Source organism: Felis catus, chromosome A1, assembly GCF_018350175.1.
Source record: "Felis catus isolate Fca126 chromosome A1, F.catus_Fca126_mat1.0, whole genome shotgun sequence".
Lineage (NCBI taxonomy): Eukaryota > Metazoa > Chordata > Mammalia > Carnivora > Felidae > Felis > Felis catus.
This window is the reverse complement of record NC_058368.1, coordinates 139,365,421-139,385,487: the sequence shown is the minus strand read 5'-3', so window position 1 is coordinate 139,385,487 and position 20,067 is coordinate 139,365,421. Positions and strand designations below refer to the sequence as shown.

At 45.4% G+C, this 20,067-nt stretch overlaps 2 protein-coding genes and 1 long non-coding RNA gene across 11 annotated transcripts in view; 2 read left to right on the top strand and 1 right to left on the bottom strand.

Moving 5' to 3' along the window:
* The window catches only part of ANKRD31 (ankyrin repeat domain 31), a 138,044-nt gene extending 136,593 nt beyond the window's left edge, over window positions 1-1,451 (top strand). The window contains exon 24 of the mRNA XM_045062118.1: window positions 1,084-1,451. Coding sequence (XP_044918053.1) covers window positions 1,084-1,229 — 146 coding nt within the window. The 3' untranslated portion in view covers window positions 1,230-1,451. The remainder of the gene's footprint in view (window positions 1-1,083) is intronic.
* A 4,206-nt stretch (window positions 1,452-5,657) lies between these two features.
* LOC102901186 lies at window positions 5,658-16,467 on the bottom strand. Of its 3 annotated transcripts, XR_006600971.1 has the most exons (4): window positions 15,011-15,147; window positions 13,651-13,837; window positions 10,991-11,105; window positions 5,658-6,038 (listed from the first exon to the last, which is right to left on the bottom strand). It is a non-coding gene; the product is annotated as an uncharacterized LOC102901186 (long non-coding RNA). The 3 variants fall into 3 exon arrangements; XR_006600968.1 differs by lacking the exons at window positions 13,651-13,837; window positions 15,011-15,147 and adding an exon at window positions 16,328-16,467; XR_006600969.1 differs by lacking the exon at window positions 13,651-13,837 and having other exon boundaries at window positions 14,926-15,064.
* Window positions 7,187-20,067, top strand: part of GCNT4 (glucosaminyl (N-acetyl) transferase 4) — a 36,977-nt gene continuing 24,096 nt past the window's right edge. The window contains exons 1-2 of one of the 7 annotated variants that reach the window (XM_019835593.3): window positions 7,187-8,235; window positions 11,248-11,333. Coding sequence is in view for 1 of the 7 variants with exons in the window: in XM_003981090.6 (XP_003981139.2) it covers window positions 15,013-15,578 (566 nt within the window). In the remaining 6 variants the exon portion in view is untranslated. Of the gene's footprint in view, window positions 8,236-11,153; window positions 11,334-14,969; window positions 15,579-15,776; window positions 15,972-16,377; window positions 16,550-20,067 lie in introns of those variants that run through there. The other 6 variants (XM_019835587.3, XM_045062147.1, XM_003981090.6 and 3 more) reach the window with 6 other exon arrangements.

Below are 20,067 nucleotides of genomic sequence, written 5' to 3'. Positions count from 1 at the left end.
ATTCCAATCAAAGGGAAAATGATATATATATATATTCATTTCCATTTATAACTAGAGTAAGCAAAGAAGTGAAATTTCTATATCATCTAGTCTTGGACCTATTTTACAGATGATGAAACTGAGAACCAGAGAGGTAACATGGGTTGAATGAAAGGAGTACGTAGGTTAGTGATGTTTGAGGAGTGAACTATCAGTTAAAATAATGAGTCTGATTATTTTTACTTACGATCTATTAAGGGAATTTTTTAAAATGTTACAGGAGAAAGAAAAGTAAAAGTTAAAATTATTTTTAACCTAACTAATTAGCTTGTCATTTTGAAGTGCTAATTTAGGCCACTAGATAACATGAATAGGTGCATGGGCCTCTCCTTTTGCCTAGTGATGAAGCTAGCAATTCAGTTTAAGGAGACTTGTGCAGAATATCTAATATTTGGTGATCTCGCCTGAGGAAAATGGGTTTCTTCCTACTTCTTGCATGAGTAGAATGGTTCATTAGTTAGCTGTGCGGTCTTTTTTGGGGACGAGGAGGAACGAGAAGAGCCAAATGTTCACACTGTGGCTATTTTCCGAGTTGTACTGGGCCGGAGAAGCCATAAAACTTGCATGAGACAACACAAGTTCGTGTGGCCTAGAAAACTGATTATCTGTCTTCCAGCCTAATACTATTTTCAGTAAGAAATAACGATAATAATAGCAGCTTATATTTATTGAGTATTTGCTATATGCTACTCAGTAGCCAGTCATTTGACATGCATTAGCCCATTTAGTCCTCACTTCTGTTTCATTCTCAGTTTACTGGAAATTATGGCACAGAGGGGTTTATATAACCACCTTCAGAAGCTGCAGTCATCCTTTTCTTGCCTTGGTGTTTTATACTGCAGATAGGCTTCTTTTTCCCAAGAAGTCAAAGCTGATTTATAGCTTTATCTTGGGTATGGAAAATGGAGTGAGTGAATTATGACTTGGTCAGAAATCTAATTTTGTGCTCAGTAGACTTGACTAGGGTCTAAGATTTGTAATAAGCAAATTTAAATACTATTTTTTTTAAAATAGGGTTTAATTTGTCGGTTCTTCTTTAAATAGGAACTTCCAGAGAGTCAATGCAAAGCATCCCACATTATCTACAAATAAAAGAAGTTCTATTAATCAGCGATCAAGAATTTCTCCCATGTCATATAATGGATCAACATTGGAAGTTCTATGTGGAATGCGAAGAGCTAACATTCTAAAACCTTGTTTTCTTAATAATTTAATAGGTATTTGTTCATATTATTAAGCCACATTCATATTTTATCTTATAAGGGCCGGAGGGCCTATTTTAATACACACTTTATGAGTTGCTACTTAAGATGTGTGTTTACTATTGTAAGAAAAAATAGAGCTCAAACTATTGTAGTTAGATAAAATACTTTTTTGCCATTGTAATAAAGGCATTTTTGAATTAAACCGCATTGAATCTCTGGCTTTCTTTTTATTAACATAAATGTAAAACTCATCTTTCAGTCAATACTTCTACCTTTGTATAAATAACAGTTAACTAAAGGGAAGTAAGGATTAAAAAAAGATTGATAAATGGTCCTGAAAAGGCCAGGCTAAAGTGTATCTACTTAAAATAAGAACTTAATGTCCTGGTACCTTCCCCCATTTACTTTGGAACTTATCTTGTGACCAAAATATAAAATTATGAAAGAGGTTTATTTTAAATTTCATAAAATTTAGCATAGATAAAACTGTAACTATGGTAAGTCTTAGAACAAAAAATGAATCAAATGTTGATTTGGTGGCTGATTATTTTAAATAGGATATACTTAACCTTTTGCTACATTGTCAAGAAGATTTTTATTTTTTTTTGTAAGAAAGATTTTTATAAGAGAAACTTGGGGAGCACCTGGATGGCACATTGGTTGAACATCTGACTCTTGATTTCTGCTCAGGTCATGATCTCAGGATCCCTTAGATAGAGCCACCATGTCAGTACAGAGCCTACTTGGGATTCTCTCTCTTTCTCTGTCCCCCCCTCCCCTGAATAAATTTAAAAGAAACTTGGCAAGAGTTCTCAAGGGTCTGTCTGTCTTTTTGAGAGAGGATGCATGTGTGCATGAGGGAAGGACAAAGGAGACAGAATGAGAGAGAATCTTGGGCAGGCTCCACACCAGTGCAGAGCCCAACACAGGGCTCAATCTCCTGCCCCTGGGATCATGACCTGAGCCAAAATCAAGAGTCCAACTCAACCAGTAAGCCATCGAGGCACCCCTCAAGGGTCTATCTTAATCCTGTGATTGCCATCTTATTCTTTGCCTATCTGTCATTAACCTAGGCACCCAAAGAAGCTTTTTGACTCCGTGGCTTGAGTCATCTGGGTAGAGGAACCAAACTGTGATAAAAATTACTCTCATAAGTGTTAGACTTTGGGAGATACAATCTTGCTTTTTTGATATTTTCTTATTTTAAATGTATAGAGTCATAAATATCTTTAGAATACATGGGAAACTGGTTAACAGTTGTCTGTGGGAAGAAAAATCGTGGGGCTAGTGAACTGAGAAGAAAGGGGGACTCTGAACCACATGTGCTCTTTGGCACCTTTTGAAATGCGTACTATGCGTGTGTTCTTGTTCAAGTAAAAATTTTAAATATCTGAAAAGGAAGCACCTGGAAAGGTTTGCATATTAATAAAAGTGTAAAGACATCTTGGATCATTTTTCTTCTTGTGAGAGTCCATTGAAAATGTTCAGGTTAGAATACCCCTACATGTCTTAATATTTGAGAACTAACAAGTTTCTTACGCTATTATCATTTCTTCAGATTACCATATTTTTCTAATTCTTTTTTTTAACATTATAGAATTTTGTTAATGTTTGTTTGTTTGTTTGTTTATTTATTTATTTATTTATTCATTCATTCATTCATTCATTCATTCATTTATTTTGAGAGAGATCACGCAAGCAGGGGAATGGTGGGGAGGGGGGAGGGGCGGTGGAGAGAGAAAATCCCAAGCAGGCTCCACACTCCACGCTGAGCCCAACACAGGGCTTGATGTCACAAACTGTGAGATCATGACCTGAGCTGAAATCAAGAGCCAGATGCTTAACCGACTGAGCTACCCAGGCCTCCCTATTTTTGTAAATTTTTTTTTTTAAGTTTATTCGTTTATTATGAGAGAGAGACAGAGTGAGTGGGGGAGGGACAGAGAAGGAGAGAGAGAATCCCAAGCTCAATGTGGGGCTCAAACTAATGAAACCGTAAGATCATGACCGGAGCTGAAACCAAGAGACGCTTAATGAACTGAGCCACCCAGGTGCCCCTAAATCTTGAATAATGTACATGAGGTGGCCTATTTGGCTTTTGTTATTTAAGGAAATGTTTAAAACATGACTCATTTGCAAATATATGTACTAACATGAGAAATTATATATATAAATGAAAAAAATTCACGTTGATAGGTAGTGGTTAATGCAAGTCCTGATTGTGTTGAATAAAAAATGTGCCTTTGAGTGTGTATATAATTTTTATAGCCAATAAATATGCATGTATTTATATTATGTGTGTGACATATACTTGATGAGTCATGAAATGTGTACTTGTAGATAATGAGCATGGGGGGGGTGCAGGTATGTCGAGTAAAAGCTCTGGAATGCCAGAAAGAAAACAATTTGTAGTGTCTGCCCTTAAGAGAGTTGGACTGGGAAGGGTGGAAGGATGCTTTTGCAGTGTAGATTCAACTTAAAAAAAAACCAACACATGCTTCTTTTGAAACTTAAAAAAAGTTTTTAAAGAATAACTTAAGCAGGTATTTTGTTTAGTGATTACAATTTACAAAAGTCATACATTCTAAGTTGATAGTACAAGAACTTAAAATTCTGAGTTTTCATCTTAATGGTCAAATTCTTAAACTTAATTTTCTAAGCCCATTAAGAATGTATCTACCAGCTGGTAACTAACATAATCCCCAGTGCCCTTGAGGCATGCTGAGTCTCGTCCAAACTAAACAACCAAAGGGTCTGGAGTTCAGAGAGCTGTGGATACCCCAGATCATCCCCGTGAGAAAACAACAGTGTGGAGTGTTTGCTAGATGTTTTGGCTATTTTGAGGCCTAAATGAAGCCCTCAAGCTTCTGGCCTTAAGCCATGTATGGGACCTCCAAGAATAGCTAACAATCCAGTCTTCTACCTGATATTTGTATCCTTTCTATAACATTAACTTCTTGACCACCTCTAGGATACTCCATACTCAACAAAGAAGCCTATTCCCTTTCAGACAGGGAGTCAGTCCTGTTGGGAAGCTGGAACCACAATGTCCCAGACCTCACAATCCTATTATGATAAAATCATATTTCTTTTTATGAGTTGAATTACTATGGCACAGACTCCACGGGTCTGGTTGCTGGGAATGTCCAAGCATACATCTTGTTCTTTTCTCAATTTCTCTTTCGTTCATTTCCCTCCACCTTACTTCCCTGAGTTCAGTAATTTTATCAGTGCATAGCTAGACTATGTGCAACAGCAATCCTACCCCATTTCCCTCACCCAGTTCTTTATAAAACATGCACAGTGTGCCAAATTATTCTTAAAGATCTCTTTTCCTTCCCTGCTGCTGCAAGAGTAAAATCTATGCCCAACATTCCAGTCCCCCCACTCTCCGGTCCTAACATAACCTTCGAGCTTCATCTGCCAATAATCTCCAGTCCTTGACTCACTATTAAAAGCAAGTCATTCTTTCTTTGTCCCTATTATAGGCTGGATTGTGTCTCCTCAAAATTCATATGTTGAAGTCCTAACCCCTGAGACCTCAAAATGTGACTATATGTGGAAATAGGGCCTTTAAAGAGGTGATTAAATTAAAATATGGCAGTAAGGTAGGTCTTCATACAATCTCTTGTACTTCTATGAAGAAATGTGGACACATTGAGGGATAACAGAGATGCACATGTACAAATAAAAGATAATGTGAGGGGCGCCTGGGTGGCTCAGTTGGGCGCCCAACTTTGGTCTTGCCGTTCATGGGTTCGAGCCCCGCATCAGGCTCTGTGCTGACGGCACAGATCCTGGAGCCTGCTTCGGATTCTGTTTCTCCCTCTCCCTCTGCCACTCTCCTGCTCATTCTCTCTCTCTCAAACATTAAAAATAAATTTTTTTTAAAGACTATGTGAGTCACAGCAAGAAGGCAGCCATCTGCAAACCAAGGACAGAGGGCTCAGAATGAAATCAACACTGCTGAATCCTTGATCTTGGATCTCTACACTCCAGAACTATGAGAAGTAACTTTTTGTTGTTCAAGCCACCCAGTTTGTGGTATTCTGTAATGGCGCTCTGAGCAAGTTAATGCAATCCCTAACTCTCCCATACATTTGTTTATACTACCTAGAATATTCCCTCTCTCTTCTGCCCATCTATGTGTTCTTTACTCTTTGAGCCCTCTCCTCATATATGACCTCATGTATTGCTTTCTCAGACCACCCTGATCCAAGCACCGAATATTTACAGCTTGGTGTTATTCGTTCTCATAGTTCATCTCCCTGCAAATAGCTGGAAAACTTGTTGATATCAGGCTTAGAGATTTATACCTTATTTCCATAAAATATCTCAAACATACTAGATGCTCAAGAAATATCAACCAGTTAGAAGGTTTCAGGTACAATAATAGAAAACTCTACTCAAAAATGGCTTAAACAATAAGGAAAATTTATTTCCTGTAATGAGTCCAGAGGTAGAAACTTTAGACTTCATTAATTCTTCAACTCAACATTGTTTCCATCTTTCTTCCAGCTCCCTTCACAGTGCCAAGATGGCTGGGCTATTACAGGAGGTGTACATGTAGAAACAGCCTCATTAGAAGAAGAACAGAAATAACTTTCTTCCAATGCACATCTTTTCCGAGCACCACGACCACCCCGGTACATTGTGTCTCATTGGCTAGAATTATACCATCTGCCCATTTGTAAACTAGTCACTGGCCTGGGAAGTAGGATTAACTTGATTGGTTGAGAGGAAAAAGGATTTGCCCATGTGCAGGAGAGTAGTCCGTTGTACGGATTCCAGAATCTGTCAGTAAAACAAACCAACAAAAACACCAAACATATGTGTGAGGGGTAAGAGTTGGGCTAAGAGCAATATTTATTGAACACTTAATATGTACCAGTCATTGTTAACCACTTTCAATGTAATAACTCATTTAATCCTCACCACACCCTATGAGGCAGAGATATTATTCCCGTTTTACAAATAAGGAAACTGAGGGACAGAATGAAGTAACTTGGCCCAAAGTCACACAGCTACCAAGTGGTAAAGCTGGGATTCAAACCTAATAATCTGGCTTCAGAACTCATGCTGTCAGCTACCATCTATTTCCTCTCTCTCAACCAAAAGTATTTGCCTGATTATATATATACAAAATGATTACAAGAGTATTGACATCATTTTGAGTGATGACGACCGTATCGACTCCTTCCTCCTACACACTCTGAGGGAGTCAGTATTTGCTCACTTCAGTGAATGACAGGTAGTCATGGCAGACGGAGACATAAGTGGCAAATGGAATGCAGCAGTCTTACTGGATGAGTTGCAATATGAACACATTGGTATCTGTTCTTGGGCTCTCTCTTTCTCAATCTAGGGAGTTCCAGTGCAAAGAATGAGTAAAGCTTATTCATCTGAAATATTGCCCAAACTCAATTTTCATGGGAAACTGTCCTGTTGTTTTTAAATGAATGCATGTGCCCAGAGGACCTGGACTTTTAAGTCCCTTTGGATTCTCAGTTCCATGAGGAATAACAGCACATACCCACCATGTGTATTTCTTTGGACACCCTCTCCTATTTCTCCTCAGCACATTTATGTTGAAGCCTATTTCACAGAAGGATACCAGGGCTATATCATTCTTAAACTTGTTAAAGCCAAGAAATACAGTAAGCTTCTGCTTAAACTTAATCATAACGTTCTCACGTCCATAATTCTTTTATGGACCTAAATAAGAGGAACAGAATTTGAGGCCATGTCAGATTAGCTTGCCTCAGTCTCTATTTAAGCCCTGAGTACAGGCTGCATGGTCAACCTTAAATTCCTTGGACATATTTGTTACTTCACATTCTTTCATTTAGGCTACTTTGCCAGGGACTTTAAAGTAGGAACGGCAGATGCAAACATTTGAAGCTGTAATGTAAATAGTGGTATTTCTAAAAGTAAAAGCAGTTAACATTTCTGTTTTTAGATTTTCACAAGACACCTTAAAGTTCCATGACGTCTGGCAGGCTGGCTGAGATATGAAGTTGGGTCATGTCCTTCAAAGCCGGAGGCCAGGAAGTGGTGAGACAAGTTACCCAGCTGGTGGGTGAGACTTGCCAATCACCCAACATCTTCACCTCAGCACAGCATTTTTGTTCTCTGCTCATTATGCCTACACATTAACTGTTACGAAATGACTAAACAGAACAAAACAAAAATTAGGTTTCCTCGTGTAAAAAGGTCCCCGAAACAGAAATGCTAGTGGTAGATATGGAGAGGTTTAAGAAAATTTTGATACTTAACCAAAAAAAAAAAAGGTATCCAGGATAAATAAACAAGTAGACAGTCAAATGTGGAAGAACCTGGCTCTCTGTCACAAATTACTTTATGTGTCGTAACACAAGCCCAGAGAGCCCCTCTCTAAAATGGTGGAGGTCCCTTTCCTATAGAAGCCAAGGGGACAGACTCGAGCCGCTCAGTCAACACACAGGGCAAAGTCCGCCACTGCCCCATTTTTGGTCCCTCTGCTGCTGTTTCTCTACATTCTCTACTGTAGCTGTTTTTCTATGAAACTCCATCAGCCTACTGGTCAGCTTGGTCCTTGGACACTGCTCTCAGCCACTAACGCTCTCACCACCTCCCACATCCCTCTGCCTCATGCTGATCTCACCCCACCTGGTCCTTTCCCCAAAGCACCACCCACCCCAGCTGTTGTGGAGCAGGGGCTTCCCGGAAGGCTTCGTGATAAAGGGGAAGGAGTTCCAGCACAGTACAGCACAAAACTTAATGACTGGACATGACCTCTGCCACAGGGAGTTTCTCCTTAAGGACGTCCTCATCACACCCTGCCTTGGTTGAAGCAGGACAAGATAGTGGATATGAGAGCAGGCTCGGGGCCGACATCGTAGCTCTGCCACTCTCTAATTAGGGAAACTTGTGACCCTCTCTAGGTTTCCATGTCTGTAAATGGAGCTACCAACGTACCTTCCTCCTCAGATGTACGTGAGGATTCAATGAGGTAAGCTGCATAAAGTAGGCATCAGCCACTGTGGCTGGCACAGAGGGGTTGCTCAATAAATGATAGCTGTCAGGGCGCCTGGGTGGCTCAGTCAGTTGAGCAACGGACTTCAGCTCAGGTCATGATCTCACGTTTGTGGGTTCAAGCCCAGAGTCAGGCTCTGTGCTGACTCTCTCAAAAATAAAAATAAAAAACATTAAAAAAATAAAAAAAATAAATGATAGCTGTTGTTGTTATGAGGGGTAAATTGCCCGGGCTCCCCTCTCTGAACCTGTGAATAACAACCTTGCTGCATCTCACACACACACACACACACACACACACACTGCATCCCTATACTTAATACAGAAAATCTTTGAGAACGAGTCTGGGATCGGTAATTTCTTAAGCACCTTAGGTGATTTTAATATGCAGCCAGATTGAGAACCACTGTTACAGACTCTTTCCACATCTTCCCCTTTCTCTCTTTCCTGGGCCACCTCTCACCTTTCTGTAGGCCTCCGAGAGAAACTCAGGATTCTCCTATGTTTCCTCCCTTTTTTTTTTTTTTTTATTTATTGAGAGAGAGAGAGAGAGAGAGAGAGAGAGAGAGAGAGAGAGATTGTGAGTGTGGGAGGGGCAGAGAGAGAGAGGGAGACACAGAATCCGAAGCAGGCTCCAGGCTCCGAGCTGTCAGCACAGAGCCCGACACGGGGCTTGAACCCACACACTGTAAGATCATGACCTGAGCCAAAGTCGGACGCTTAACTGACTAAGCCATCCAGGTGCCCCTGTTTTCTCCCATTTTATTATAAGCATAGCATTTTTACTCTCTATGACTCATTCTAACCATCTAGGCTATGCCCAAGGGGCGTTGGCTTTCTCACCTTCAAAATATTGTATGTGTTTTTTTCTCTGGCCATGAAGTACATGAGATTTTATTCAGTTGTTGCTTTAAATAACCTTTTTTGTTAAATTTTTTTAATGTTTGTTTATTTTTAAGAGAGAGAGACAGACAGAATGCAAGCGAGGGAGGGGCAGTGAGAGGGAGACACAGAATTGGAAGCAGGCTCCAGGCTCTGAGCTGTCAGCACACAGTTCGAACCCACCAACCACGAGCTCATGATCTGAGCCGAAATCAGACATTTAACCAACGGAGCCACCCAGGCGCCCCAATAACATGTTTTACAATAGCAAAAAGTTACTATAGTTCTCCCCAAATTGGGTTATTGTGTAAGTGTCTGCATGTGTTTCTTCCAGACTAGGAGATCAAGGATTCTAGCTGTGGGACACAATAAGCTGGAAGCCACTGGACCACAACCTAGCAATATACATGAAGTACTTATAAAATATTTCTGCAGATCTCAGGGGATTGTCAGTCTTGGATATTTATTAGGAACACCTGATGAATGTTAAAACCCAGACCAAATCTAGGCCTCATCCCAAGAGATTCTAGTTTCATTGATCTGGAGTAGTGTCTGTGCTGTCGGGATTTTTTTTTTGTAAGTTTATTTATTTATTGAGAGAGAGAGAGAGAGAGAGAGAGAGAGCAAGCATGCAAACCCATGTGGGGGGGAGGGGCAAAGAGGGGGAGACAGAATCCCAAGCAGGCTCTGTGCTGTCCGCACAGCTGACTCACTAACCATGAGTACCTGACCTGAGCTGAAATCAAGAGTAGGCTGCTTAACCAAATGAGCCGCCCAGGCACCCACAGGGTTTTTTAAATCTCTCCCAGGTGATTCCAGTGAGCAGCCACTGATCTTTGGAAACTGATCTTGTAACTTCAGTTTTGTTTTTTTTTCCAACCACCATCAATGCATCAATCACTGCATTAATCCTGTGTTTCTGAAACTTGTCCCATTAAAAGAATCATTTGGGATGCTTCTTAAAAATACAGATTCCTGGGCCCCATTCCAGGCTTACTGAATCAAAATCTTCACAAAAAAATTTTTGATAGTGCCCATATAAGTTTTATCAGTCAAATGTGGGAAACACTACATTAATTCAACTTATCTTGGCCCATTTTCAGTTGATTAATATGTACTTCATTCATTTGTCTGGAAAATTTTCATGAGCACCAAATATGTGCCCAGCATTGTTTTTAGCTGCTAGGAATACACCAAAAAATGAGACAATTCCATGTCCTCTGTCTAGGAGCAGAGTAAACAAGCAAAGAAGTTAATTTCAGACAGTGACAAATGTCATAAAGGCCAGAGAGCAAAATAAAGGGCTAGAAGGTGATATGGAGGTACAGGAAGCCATTGTTGTAAAAAGGGTGGCAAGAGAAGTTGCATCTGAACAGACAACTGATTGATGAGAAACTGCTGAGAATATCATTGCAGCCCCACTCATACCATTTTTAATCTCTAGGTCTCATCTCTCCTAAATGATATGGGCTTTTCTTCAAGGTCAGGGACTGTCTCTTATATTTTTGTATTCTCTTGTAGCAACCAGTGTAGCACTTTGCACAGGTAAGAACTCAGTGAATCACACTGGATTCAAAAGCATTTCATCCTTAAACATACCATTAAACACAGCCAGCAGAGGATACAGCAAGTTCCCTGATTACTAAGTAAAGGAAAATCCAGGAAAACACACATCAATCATCAGATACTCAGCCCAAGGTTAGACTTTCTGCTTACTTCCAGCTGCTTGCCACAGTTACAGATTCTTAGGGGAAAATCTTTCAAACATGCCAAGATCTGGTCATCTGCGCACGACTCCACACTGGTGAGATCCAACACGAAATTGTGATTATCAGTTTCTGTCAGCTTACCATTTTGTGATGTAATTTGTTGCCTTTTGTATCCACCATCTCAACTTCTCCAACTTCTATTTTCATGAGGTAATCAGCTGAGCTTCTCAGAAGGCCACTGTATCCTATTATGTTTCTAGAAGGCCAAAGGAGATTCTTTAATACAGCCAAAAATACTCAGAAGGTTTAGTGAAACCAATTCAGATGTCTGGGGGAGGTTTATCACAATTCCAATTTGGAATTCACATGGCTTTAGGAGGGCTTTTCATTTCTTACAGGATTACCCTGTTCTTGAGATGCTTTCCTTGGGCCAAGGATAACACAGCCAGTCCTGGAAGGCTCACCCGGGGGAAAACATCATTTGGTAAGGAAATTCCTGAACAAGGACTATTGAGGCCAGTGTGTTTCATACCAATTCTCCAACCGATTTGCTGTTTGACCTGAGCAAATTATTTGCCCCCTTTGAGCCCCAGGATCCTTAGATGTAAGATATAATGTCCTTTTCTCTGATGACACTCTGTTATAAAGACCAAATGAGGGGCGTCTGGGTGGCTCAGTCAGTTGGGCATCCAACTTCGGCTCAAGTCATGATCTTGTGTTTCGTGAGTTCAAGCCCAGCATCCAGCTCTGTGCTGGCAGCTCAGAGCTCCCTTCAGATCCTTCATCCCTCTCTCTCTCTGCCTCTCCCACTTGTGCTCTCTCAAAAATAAATAGAGCATTAAAAAAAAAAAAAAGACCGAATGAAATTAATGAAAGGAAAGAGCACTTTAAAGCATGCTAATTGCAATGGCATTGCAACATACCATTATTGTGGCCAAATAATCTACCATGTTCTTATACTCCATATGGTAGGTGTCCTTTTAGCCTCTCATTTCTGCAGTAAAACTTCAGAAGTAAAATTCTGCCAGGCACGCCTTCCCCACTCACAGCTGTGCTTTTGATAAGCTATCCTTACTTATCTTTGCTTTCCTACAAGGGTGTGCTTAGATTGCCCTCTGCTCAGAGTGATGTGCTTTAGTGGTGTCCTCAGTGACTGTGTCCCCTTGGCTGACTTCCTGAGCATGGCTGTCATTTGGCCCATCATTTGGCGCTTGGCATCTCCTGTCCTGTTGGTTATTGATGTTCTGGGTACAGGGACTATGTCTGTAAGAACAATGTCTTACTTGGAGGAGAGGCCCTGTGATTTATAACTCTTTGCATTCTTAGCTCAAGCAAACATTTTCATTAACAGTGACTTTTAGGGCTGGTACTTGGTGGAATAGGGTCCTCCCAAAATTCATGTCCACCCAGAACCTGTGGACCTGACCTTATTTGGAAATAGGGTCTTTGCAGATGTAATCAAGTTAAGATGAGGTCATACTGGATTAGGGTGGTCCTAAACCCAGTGTCCCATAACCCTAAAGAAGACAGAAATTTGGACACAGAGAAGACACACACACACACAAAAGAAGGCTAACGTAGTAAAGGAAACAAAGTCTGAAGTGATGTTTCTGCAAGCCGAGGAGCGCCAAGGAGTGCCCTTGACCACCGCAAGCGAGGAAGAGACAGAGGAGTATTCTTGCCTAGAGCTTTCAGAGGGAGCATGGCCCTGCCAACCCCTTAATTTCAGGCTTCTGGGTTCAGACTGTGAAAGAATACATTTCTACTGTTTTAAGTCACCTAGTTCATGGTAATTTGTTACGGCAGCTCTGGGAAACTAACAGGAATACTGAGCGTGCTGCACAGCGTAGCAGAGACCTTCCATGGCCACCATCCAGCCTTGGACAATCAGCTTTTGGAAGACTTGGGGCACTGTTTTAAGGAAAGGGACTAATTGATGGCAGTGAATAGAGAGGGCAGGGAGAGAATGGGCATGGTCTGAATATAGAACAATCCAAAACAACGTGCCCAAACTTTATGCTAAAGGTGTTTTTTAAGGTCCCATCATAGAAACAGTTTGCTTTATGACTAGTAAGTAGGTTGATCTGGGAGTTGGAGACAGGGGAGCAAGTGAGTGAATGGATACCCACTTTTTAAAAATTTTTTAACATTTATTTATTATTGAGAGACAGAGACAGAGCATGAGCATGGGAGGGGCAGAAAGAGGGGGGAGACACAGAATCTGAAGCAGGATCCAGGTTCTGAGAGGTCAGCACAGAGCCTGATGCGGGGTCTAACTCACAAACTGCAAGATCATGACCTGAGCAGAAGTTGCACCCTTTACCGACTGAGCCACCCAGATGCCCCTGGATAACCACTTTTGATTGGATATATTCAGAATAAGAAAACTGGTCTCTTTGGGAGGAATTCTGTGAGTGTGGCTTTCGTAACGCCCCTTGCTTGAGATAACCAGAAGCTTCGGTGGTGCGAGTGGGGGCTGGTGTGGGCCGGTGGGCCATTCAAATCCCAGTCTCAGAGGCCTCAGTCTCCTCAGCTGTTAACAGCATGGATACTTGGGGCAGCCCATCAGGGTCTGAGTTATGGCTCTTCCATTTATTGGCAACTTATTTCACTTCACCTGCTTCCCTCTTGTCATCTATAAAATCAGAATAGAAATGGCACCTCTTTCGTAACTTTGTGATGATTAAAGGAGTCTGTATAGATATCTTAGAATAGCACCCAAGATGGATGATAGAAGCCTTACTTGTTTTTATCATCATCTTCTTCGTGTGCAGACGGGGGAGACAAGCAGAGTGAATTACCTGATCTTTAGTGACTCTTGCGGAAAAAGGAGGTCCCATTGGGGAAAAGGAGATGAGTGCAAAGCTGGCCATTTACTTGAAAGTGCCTGCAAAATGGATCTTGAAGTACTTGCTCCCCTGGCACAGAGAAGTTTTTAAGAGGCAGAGTAGTCTCAGAGTCTCTACTACTGTGGACAGACTCTAGATCCTGGGAGTAAAGGATACGGAGTCTTATGCAGTGCTCCCTAGTTGGGATTCACTGGGTGTCAGAGTCTGGTCTTATCTGGCTCTCCACCCACCAACCAGGCATATGGCAAGCCCTTAGTCAACACGGACTGACACTGAAGGAAGCAGCAAACCAGCTGTGACTGACTTGCCTCGTGGGCCTCCTGGTCTAAAAGTCAGGCCCTAGGAGCCTCTGGCCCTAAAAGGAACAGGAGTGCTGCAGGAGACTTCTGGAAGTAGACAACTGCCAGCACAGATAAAGCATCTGAGATAGGGAAACGGAAGGGACTCCATTTTTAGAAAGGCTCCATCTCTGCTGTTCTTCTGCTAGGCCCCATTTACTCATGTTCTATTTTTTGCGTTTGCATAAACCAGAGGAGCTATGTTCCCACTCCAAGGGGGAAATAAGAAAGTTATTCTCTGAGTTCTGTCCTAAGTTCTCAGACACCGGATAACATCTAAGAAGAGCCAGATCCCAAACTCATTCCAGGACATTAGCTTCGATCAAATCTGGGCTGAGGCTGGCATCAACACCGTGGACCTTCTAAAATAACACCTAATATTCACCTGTCATGTGCCTTTGGCCCCTCTCCTGGAATCCTCAAGGAACGCATACCCTGGACACCTTTCCAATATAAATCCCTAACCCAAAGCAACCCCTAGACTCATTCCCCCTTTGGAGTCTCCCAGACACTCCCTCTGCTATTCTCGGTCACTCCCGCTATGCCATAAACTTTTCACAGGTGATTTCTATCCTGCCCGAAGCCAAGGATCCTATTGGCTCGTTCTTTGGGGCCCCTCTCCCGTGTCCTCAGACTGGCCTGCCTGCATCACATCCACTTCCAAAAATTAGTATATTTCAAGCTGTAGATATTTCTTAGTTGGTTAAGTAGGTCTGAGCTTGCTTTCATTCAATTATTCCGGGATCAGGACTGGTACCGGATCCCACGCCCTCAAGGCCTGACGCCCTCACCGACCCCCCACCCCCACCCCGCCCCGCTTTCTCGGGTAAAAAGGAAGCCTTCGAGTGTCTATCTGGCATGTAGGCACTGACGGAAAACAACTTTGTACCCTATTTATTGGCCATAAAGCTCCACCTTCCCACGCTGTTCCTAGATATTTCTCCCGGCTGCGTGGGACACTGTCCCAGTCTCACCAATGAGAGCGAGGCAAATCCTGCAGGGCCCGAGCTTCACAGAGCACAGCCTTGGGGGAAAGCAAGGAGTCGCAGATGTAAGTTTGCTTTGTCACCGCCCTCTGAGCGACTTTGGGCAAGTCTCTTGGCTCCCCGGACCTCGGATTTCTTGTCTGTTTAACGCGGGGAGGCACCCGAACCTGGTTGACGCTCAGGGCAGCGGCGCAGAGCCGCGCGGCTCGGCCGGAGCGGAGCGCGCCGCGCGCGCCTCGCAACTTTGTCCCAAGCTTGGAGCGGGGACCCCGGAGTGCAGGGGCGGGGAGCTCCCGCTGCGGGAGCGCGGCGACGGCGCTCCTCCTTTCTCCTCCACGTCACGGGGGCCGCTCGGCGCTCTCCCACCCCCGGCCGAGGGAAAGCAACTCCCTAGCAGGGCGCGCCGCCGAGTTGGCGAAAGGGGAGGAGGCGGGAGCGAGCCGCCGCCGCCGCCGCCGCAGAGGGGCTGGGAGCCCGGAGGGCAGCTCGCGGCCCCCTCCCGGACGGCCTCTGCAGCCGCGGGGACCCCGCGTCCGGGGCTCCCCTGCTCCCTTTCGTAAGTCGACTTGGCCGCGCAGGCCAGCGAGGAACGGCCGGGGCCGGGGTGCAGGGCTCCGATCCCAGCCCCGGAGTGGCCGGGACGGCCGGACCCTCTCCTCCTCGAGACTTTGACTTTCCCGCTAGGGAAAACTTGGGCGCCGCGTTGCTCTCGGGGGGGGGGGTGGGGGCGGGGACGCCGACCACGGGGTGCCGCAGCGGGATCCCGGGCTGAGCCCCGGCCTGGCTGCGCGCCTAGCGGGTGCCGGGAGGAAGGGCGCGGGCACCCGGCGGGCGGAGATGGAGTCGGGGGCTATTGCGGGTGACCCCGCCTCGGCACTCGCGGACGCCGCAACTTCGGGAACCCGCGCGGCGTGTCCGCACCAGGGTTTCCCCGGACTCTCCCCGAACGGTGAGAACGCGGCTCCGGCACGCGCCCTTTCCGAGGCTGGGGGCCCGCAGTTTCCGTCCCGCGGCACAAGGGCCGCTCTGGCGAGGGGCGCCAAGTGGGAGGGGGCGCGACGCCGGCTATTCCCACCTCCCCCCCCCCCCAACCCAGCGCTCCAGCCTCACCGCAGCCCCAGCGCCGCCTGCGACGCTGCCCGAGACTCGGGTCCCTGGCGTCCTCGTCCCTGGTAGGCGGGAAGCGCGTGGGCGGGAGAGGGACGAGGCGCTCGGGGATGGGCTGCACCAGTGGCTTGTCCATTAGCACTGGGCGCTCTGGGGCGGAGGGGAGGGGTGGGGTGGGGTGGTGGGGTGAGGTCTCACCAGTTTGGAGATCGCAAGCTGTGGGGCGGACCTCCTGGCGGTGCCCTCCGCAGGGACGAGCTTCGTTGCTTTTTAAGGTCAAGTTTTCATGCCGCAGAGCTGACCAGGACGTCCCCCCTGCGAGGTGGCCGCGCCGCTCAGGCAGGCTTGGAGCCTCCGGGGATCCAAGCCAAGAGGTCTGGACTCTCGAGTCAGTTTACCATCTTTACTTAGACTGACGGCGTGAGTGAGCTGGTATTGCCTGGTAGTTTTAGAACCAAGTTCTCGGTCTTGGGGAGGTTTTCCGGGTTGTTGTCGCACGGGAAGCTTGTGATTTGCCCCCTTACCTGGGCACACGAAGAGGTGGTGTTAGCCCTCAGACCTTACCCTTCCCTCTTCTCGTCCGTACAGTCGAAGAGGAACAACCCAGAATATTAAGGGAATTAGGGCTAATATTAAGTATCCCGTGAGAGTTGGTAGACAGAGAAGTCACCCTTCTTGATCTTACGTGCATGAAGCGTGCCCTTATCAAACCACTTATCAGCCTAAGGCATTTTAGAACCTAACTGTCCCTTTTGACAGCCTTCGTTGATAGTGTCTTGAGGAAGTAAAATCTTTAAAAATAAATGAATGATGGCAGGGAACATTTCTGTGCTGCACTTTCCAAGGATCCAATACTGTCTGAGAAATGACCGATTAAGATGCTGTTGAATTACCTCTTTTATTAGCAGAGAAACAATAGCCAAAGAATTTGGTTGTGTGGTCCGGAGTTCGGAAAGCTGATAGAAGAATTTGGGGGAGGGGGAGATGAGGAGCAGGGTTCCTTCCTGTTTATTGCTTGTACTCATTCCAGAGTTAACTCATTCGAAAGTGATTTGCTAAATGCCACAGTTATCAGCACGGTGGTAGGTAGGAGTGAATGGCATAATTGGGGAATAAGTCAAAGTCGGCACTTGATCGCACCATGCCAAGTAAGTACCCTCAAGATAGGCAGGCAGTAAATAGTTGTCAATGTGACTTTGGATGAATGCAGATCATGGCTGCAGTGGGGGGTGGGGGGTGGGGGGTGAGGAAGTAGGGAATGTACGTGACTGTGCCCAGCTTCTGTTTTCTCCCTTGAAAATCACTGAATACTGCAGCTGCTAGTTTGGTTGGTAGCCTGGGGCTTATCTTAGGGCCCCTACCAGAAGTAAACTGTGTCTCCTTCAAAGAAAGGATTTCCTTCTTAGGCTGGGAAGTGGAAGAAGGCGGCACGAGAATGGGATTGTGTGATGCCGGGTTGAAAAGTCAATTCATCAATCTAAATTTGTTGAGACCTTACTGTGGGTCTGGCCAGTGCCGTGTGCTGGGGGGAGGGGGGGGTGGGGGGGAGGGAAGGGGGCAGATGTGCTGAGTCTGGGAAAGAGGCAGGTGGCCTTCTGGGGGAGATTTAAGGTGGGCCTCATGGATGAGTGGGAGTGGTGTCCACTAAGTGCACGGAAGAGAAGGGGGAAAGGAGCACTCTCCCTGCCCAGGGAGCAGCGTGCCCTGAGACAGAAGGACTAGCAGAGGGTTTGTGGAATGGAGAGGTCCAGTTTGATGTGAAGAGAGAGTGGCACAGGTGAGGTGAGCAGGTGCCAGGGCTACATGATGCCAGGCCTTGGGGCCCTTTTGTGGAATTAATCCTCTGGACAGTTTCACACCTGAGAGTGTCCTGGTGAGAGTTGCATTCAAAACAAAACAAGACTAGGTTTGCTGTGTGAGAATGGATCTGAGGTACCGGGAAGGTAAACAGGGCTGTTCCAAGGGTCTGAGAGGCCTGGGGGGCTGGGCTGGGCTGAGGCCGTGGCAGCAAGTGCTTGCATTCAAGGCAGACTCTGGAGCGACTTGGTGACGACTTTTGTGTGGAGAGGGCAGGGCGACTCTCTCCAGGTTGTGGCAGATGTTGCTGCCATTCATAAAAAAGGGAACATTAGAGGAGGGGCAGGTTTTGGAGGAAAGATACGTTCGGTTGGTTGAGTCTGAGACCCTGGCTGATGCTCCAGTGGAGTAGGCGTCACCTGTGCTGGGGCACTATTTAACGTTTGGGGTGGCCGGGGCAGGGGTGTGGACCTGGGACAGAGCCCCTGCCTTCATGGGGAGAGGTGAGAGCCAGGGGGGCGCGTCTCACACATGGGAGCGAGGTCTGCGGGGCGCGCTGCGGGCTGAGGACTGGCAGTGGCCTCCACGCTTGCCTCCCTGGAAGCCACTCCTCAGGTGAGAGGAGGGAAAGGGGGATGGCTTTTGTGAGATGACGGAGCTTCACACACAATACATGAAAGGGATGGAACGAAGGTATGGAGTCCCTTCAGGTGAATACAGTCTGATTGGGCTGGCATTTTGACATCGAACTCCCGTAACTCTCAGCATCTCACAGAAACAGTACTTTGAAGCACATGTGACTGTGAGATGTGAACTTTGACTTCGTGAATCATGCAAACTTAATGTTTCGTAGTAACACAGCTGGAAATGGGGCAACAGAGCAGCAGCTCCACTGAGTGGCCCCTGGAGCGATACTGCTGAGGCCAGTTCTGGCTGTGCCGCTCCCTTGCTTACCCATGAGAGTTTCCTGGCCTCTGAAGTGACACCACATGGACGGGGCGCACGCTTGATCGTACCTTCTCATGGGCTGTGGTGAGGATTGCACGTGTGCATCCCGCACGCACAACGTGTACACGATGTGTGCATTGTGCCGGCCTGTAAGCCTTAGTGCTGGCGGTTTTAGGATGATGTCACCTCATGACTTCCAGATGTAGGATCTGAGAACCAGAGAATTGGGAGAACTTGTACAAGGCCATAGAACCGAACAGTGGCCACGTTCAGGCTAGGATCCCGTTTGCCTGACTCCCGGACAGGGGCGCCTTCCATTTAACAGGCTAACCAGTGTCAGGTGCTAGGTGCCATATAAAATTAACTGTAATAAAAGAATCTGGTCACTGCTCGCCAGACTGTAGAGAAGCAAAGCAGATAATATCAATGTCAAAGCTTACAGACTTTTCCCAAGCAATTTAGAAGTGTATGTTTTGTATTAATTTGCATTGCTTTGCATGTCATTGTATATGCATTCCATATGCTGGTAATTTTCCTACTGGGATCGAAAGGCTAAAGCTTCAAGTATATAAGATCAAATAAAAATTAATCAGGAATTGAATGCAGCTGGTTTGAAATCTAATGGGCCCCTGGGCATGGTGGGCTCAGTGTGGGCTTTTAGGGGGAAAGGACTAGATCAGTATTTACTATTTTAGCAGATGTGGGAAGCCAGATACCATTTGATGAAAGCAGGTCACATTTTAATATGTAATGAGGCTTGACCCGCCGAATATAATACATCAGGACAGGATGCATGGAAGAATACCAGAAGGAGACTGCCCACTACGTAAAATGCAAGAAATGAAGCAGAGAGAGAGAGAGACAGAATTTTGCTCTATGAAGCTGAACTAATAAGAAATGCTAAGGGTCAGAAGTAAAGGTGAAACTTCTGTTCAGCAACATAAAATTTTAAAAAGAGCACAATCTTAAAAATAAATGTGTGTTTTTTTAATGTTTATTTATTTTTGAGAGACAAACAGATGGTGAGCAGGGGTGGGGCAGAGAGAGAGGGAGACACAGAATCTGAAGCAGGCTCCAGGCTCTGAGCTGTCAGCACAGAGCCCGACGTGGGGCTCGAACTCATGAACCATGAGCTCATGACCTGAGCTGAAGTCAGACACTTACCTGACTGAGCCACGCAGGTGCCCCAATAT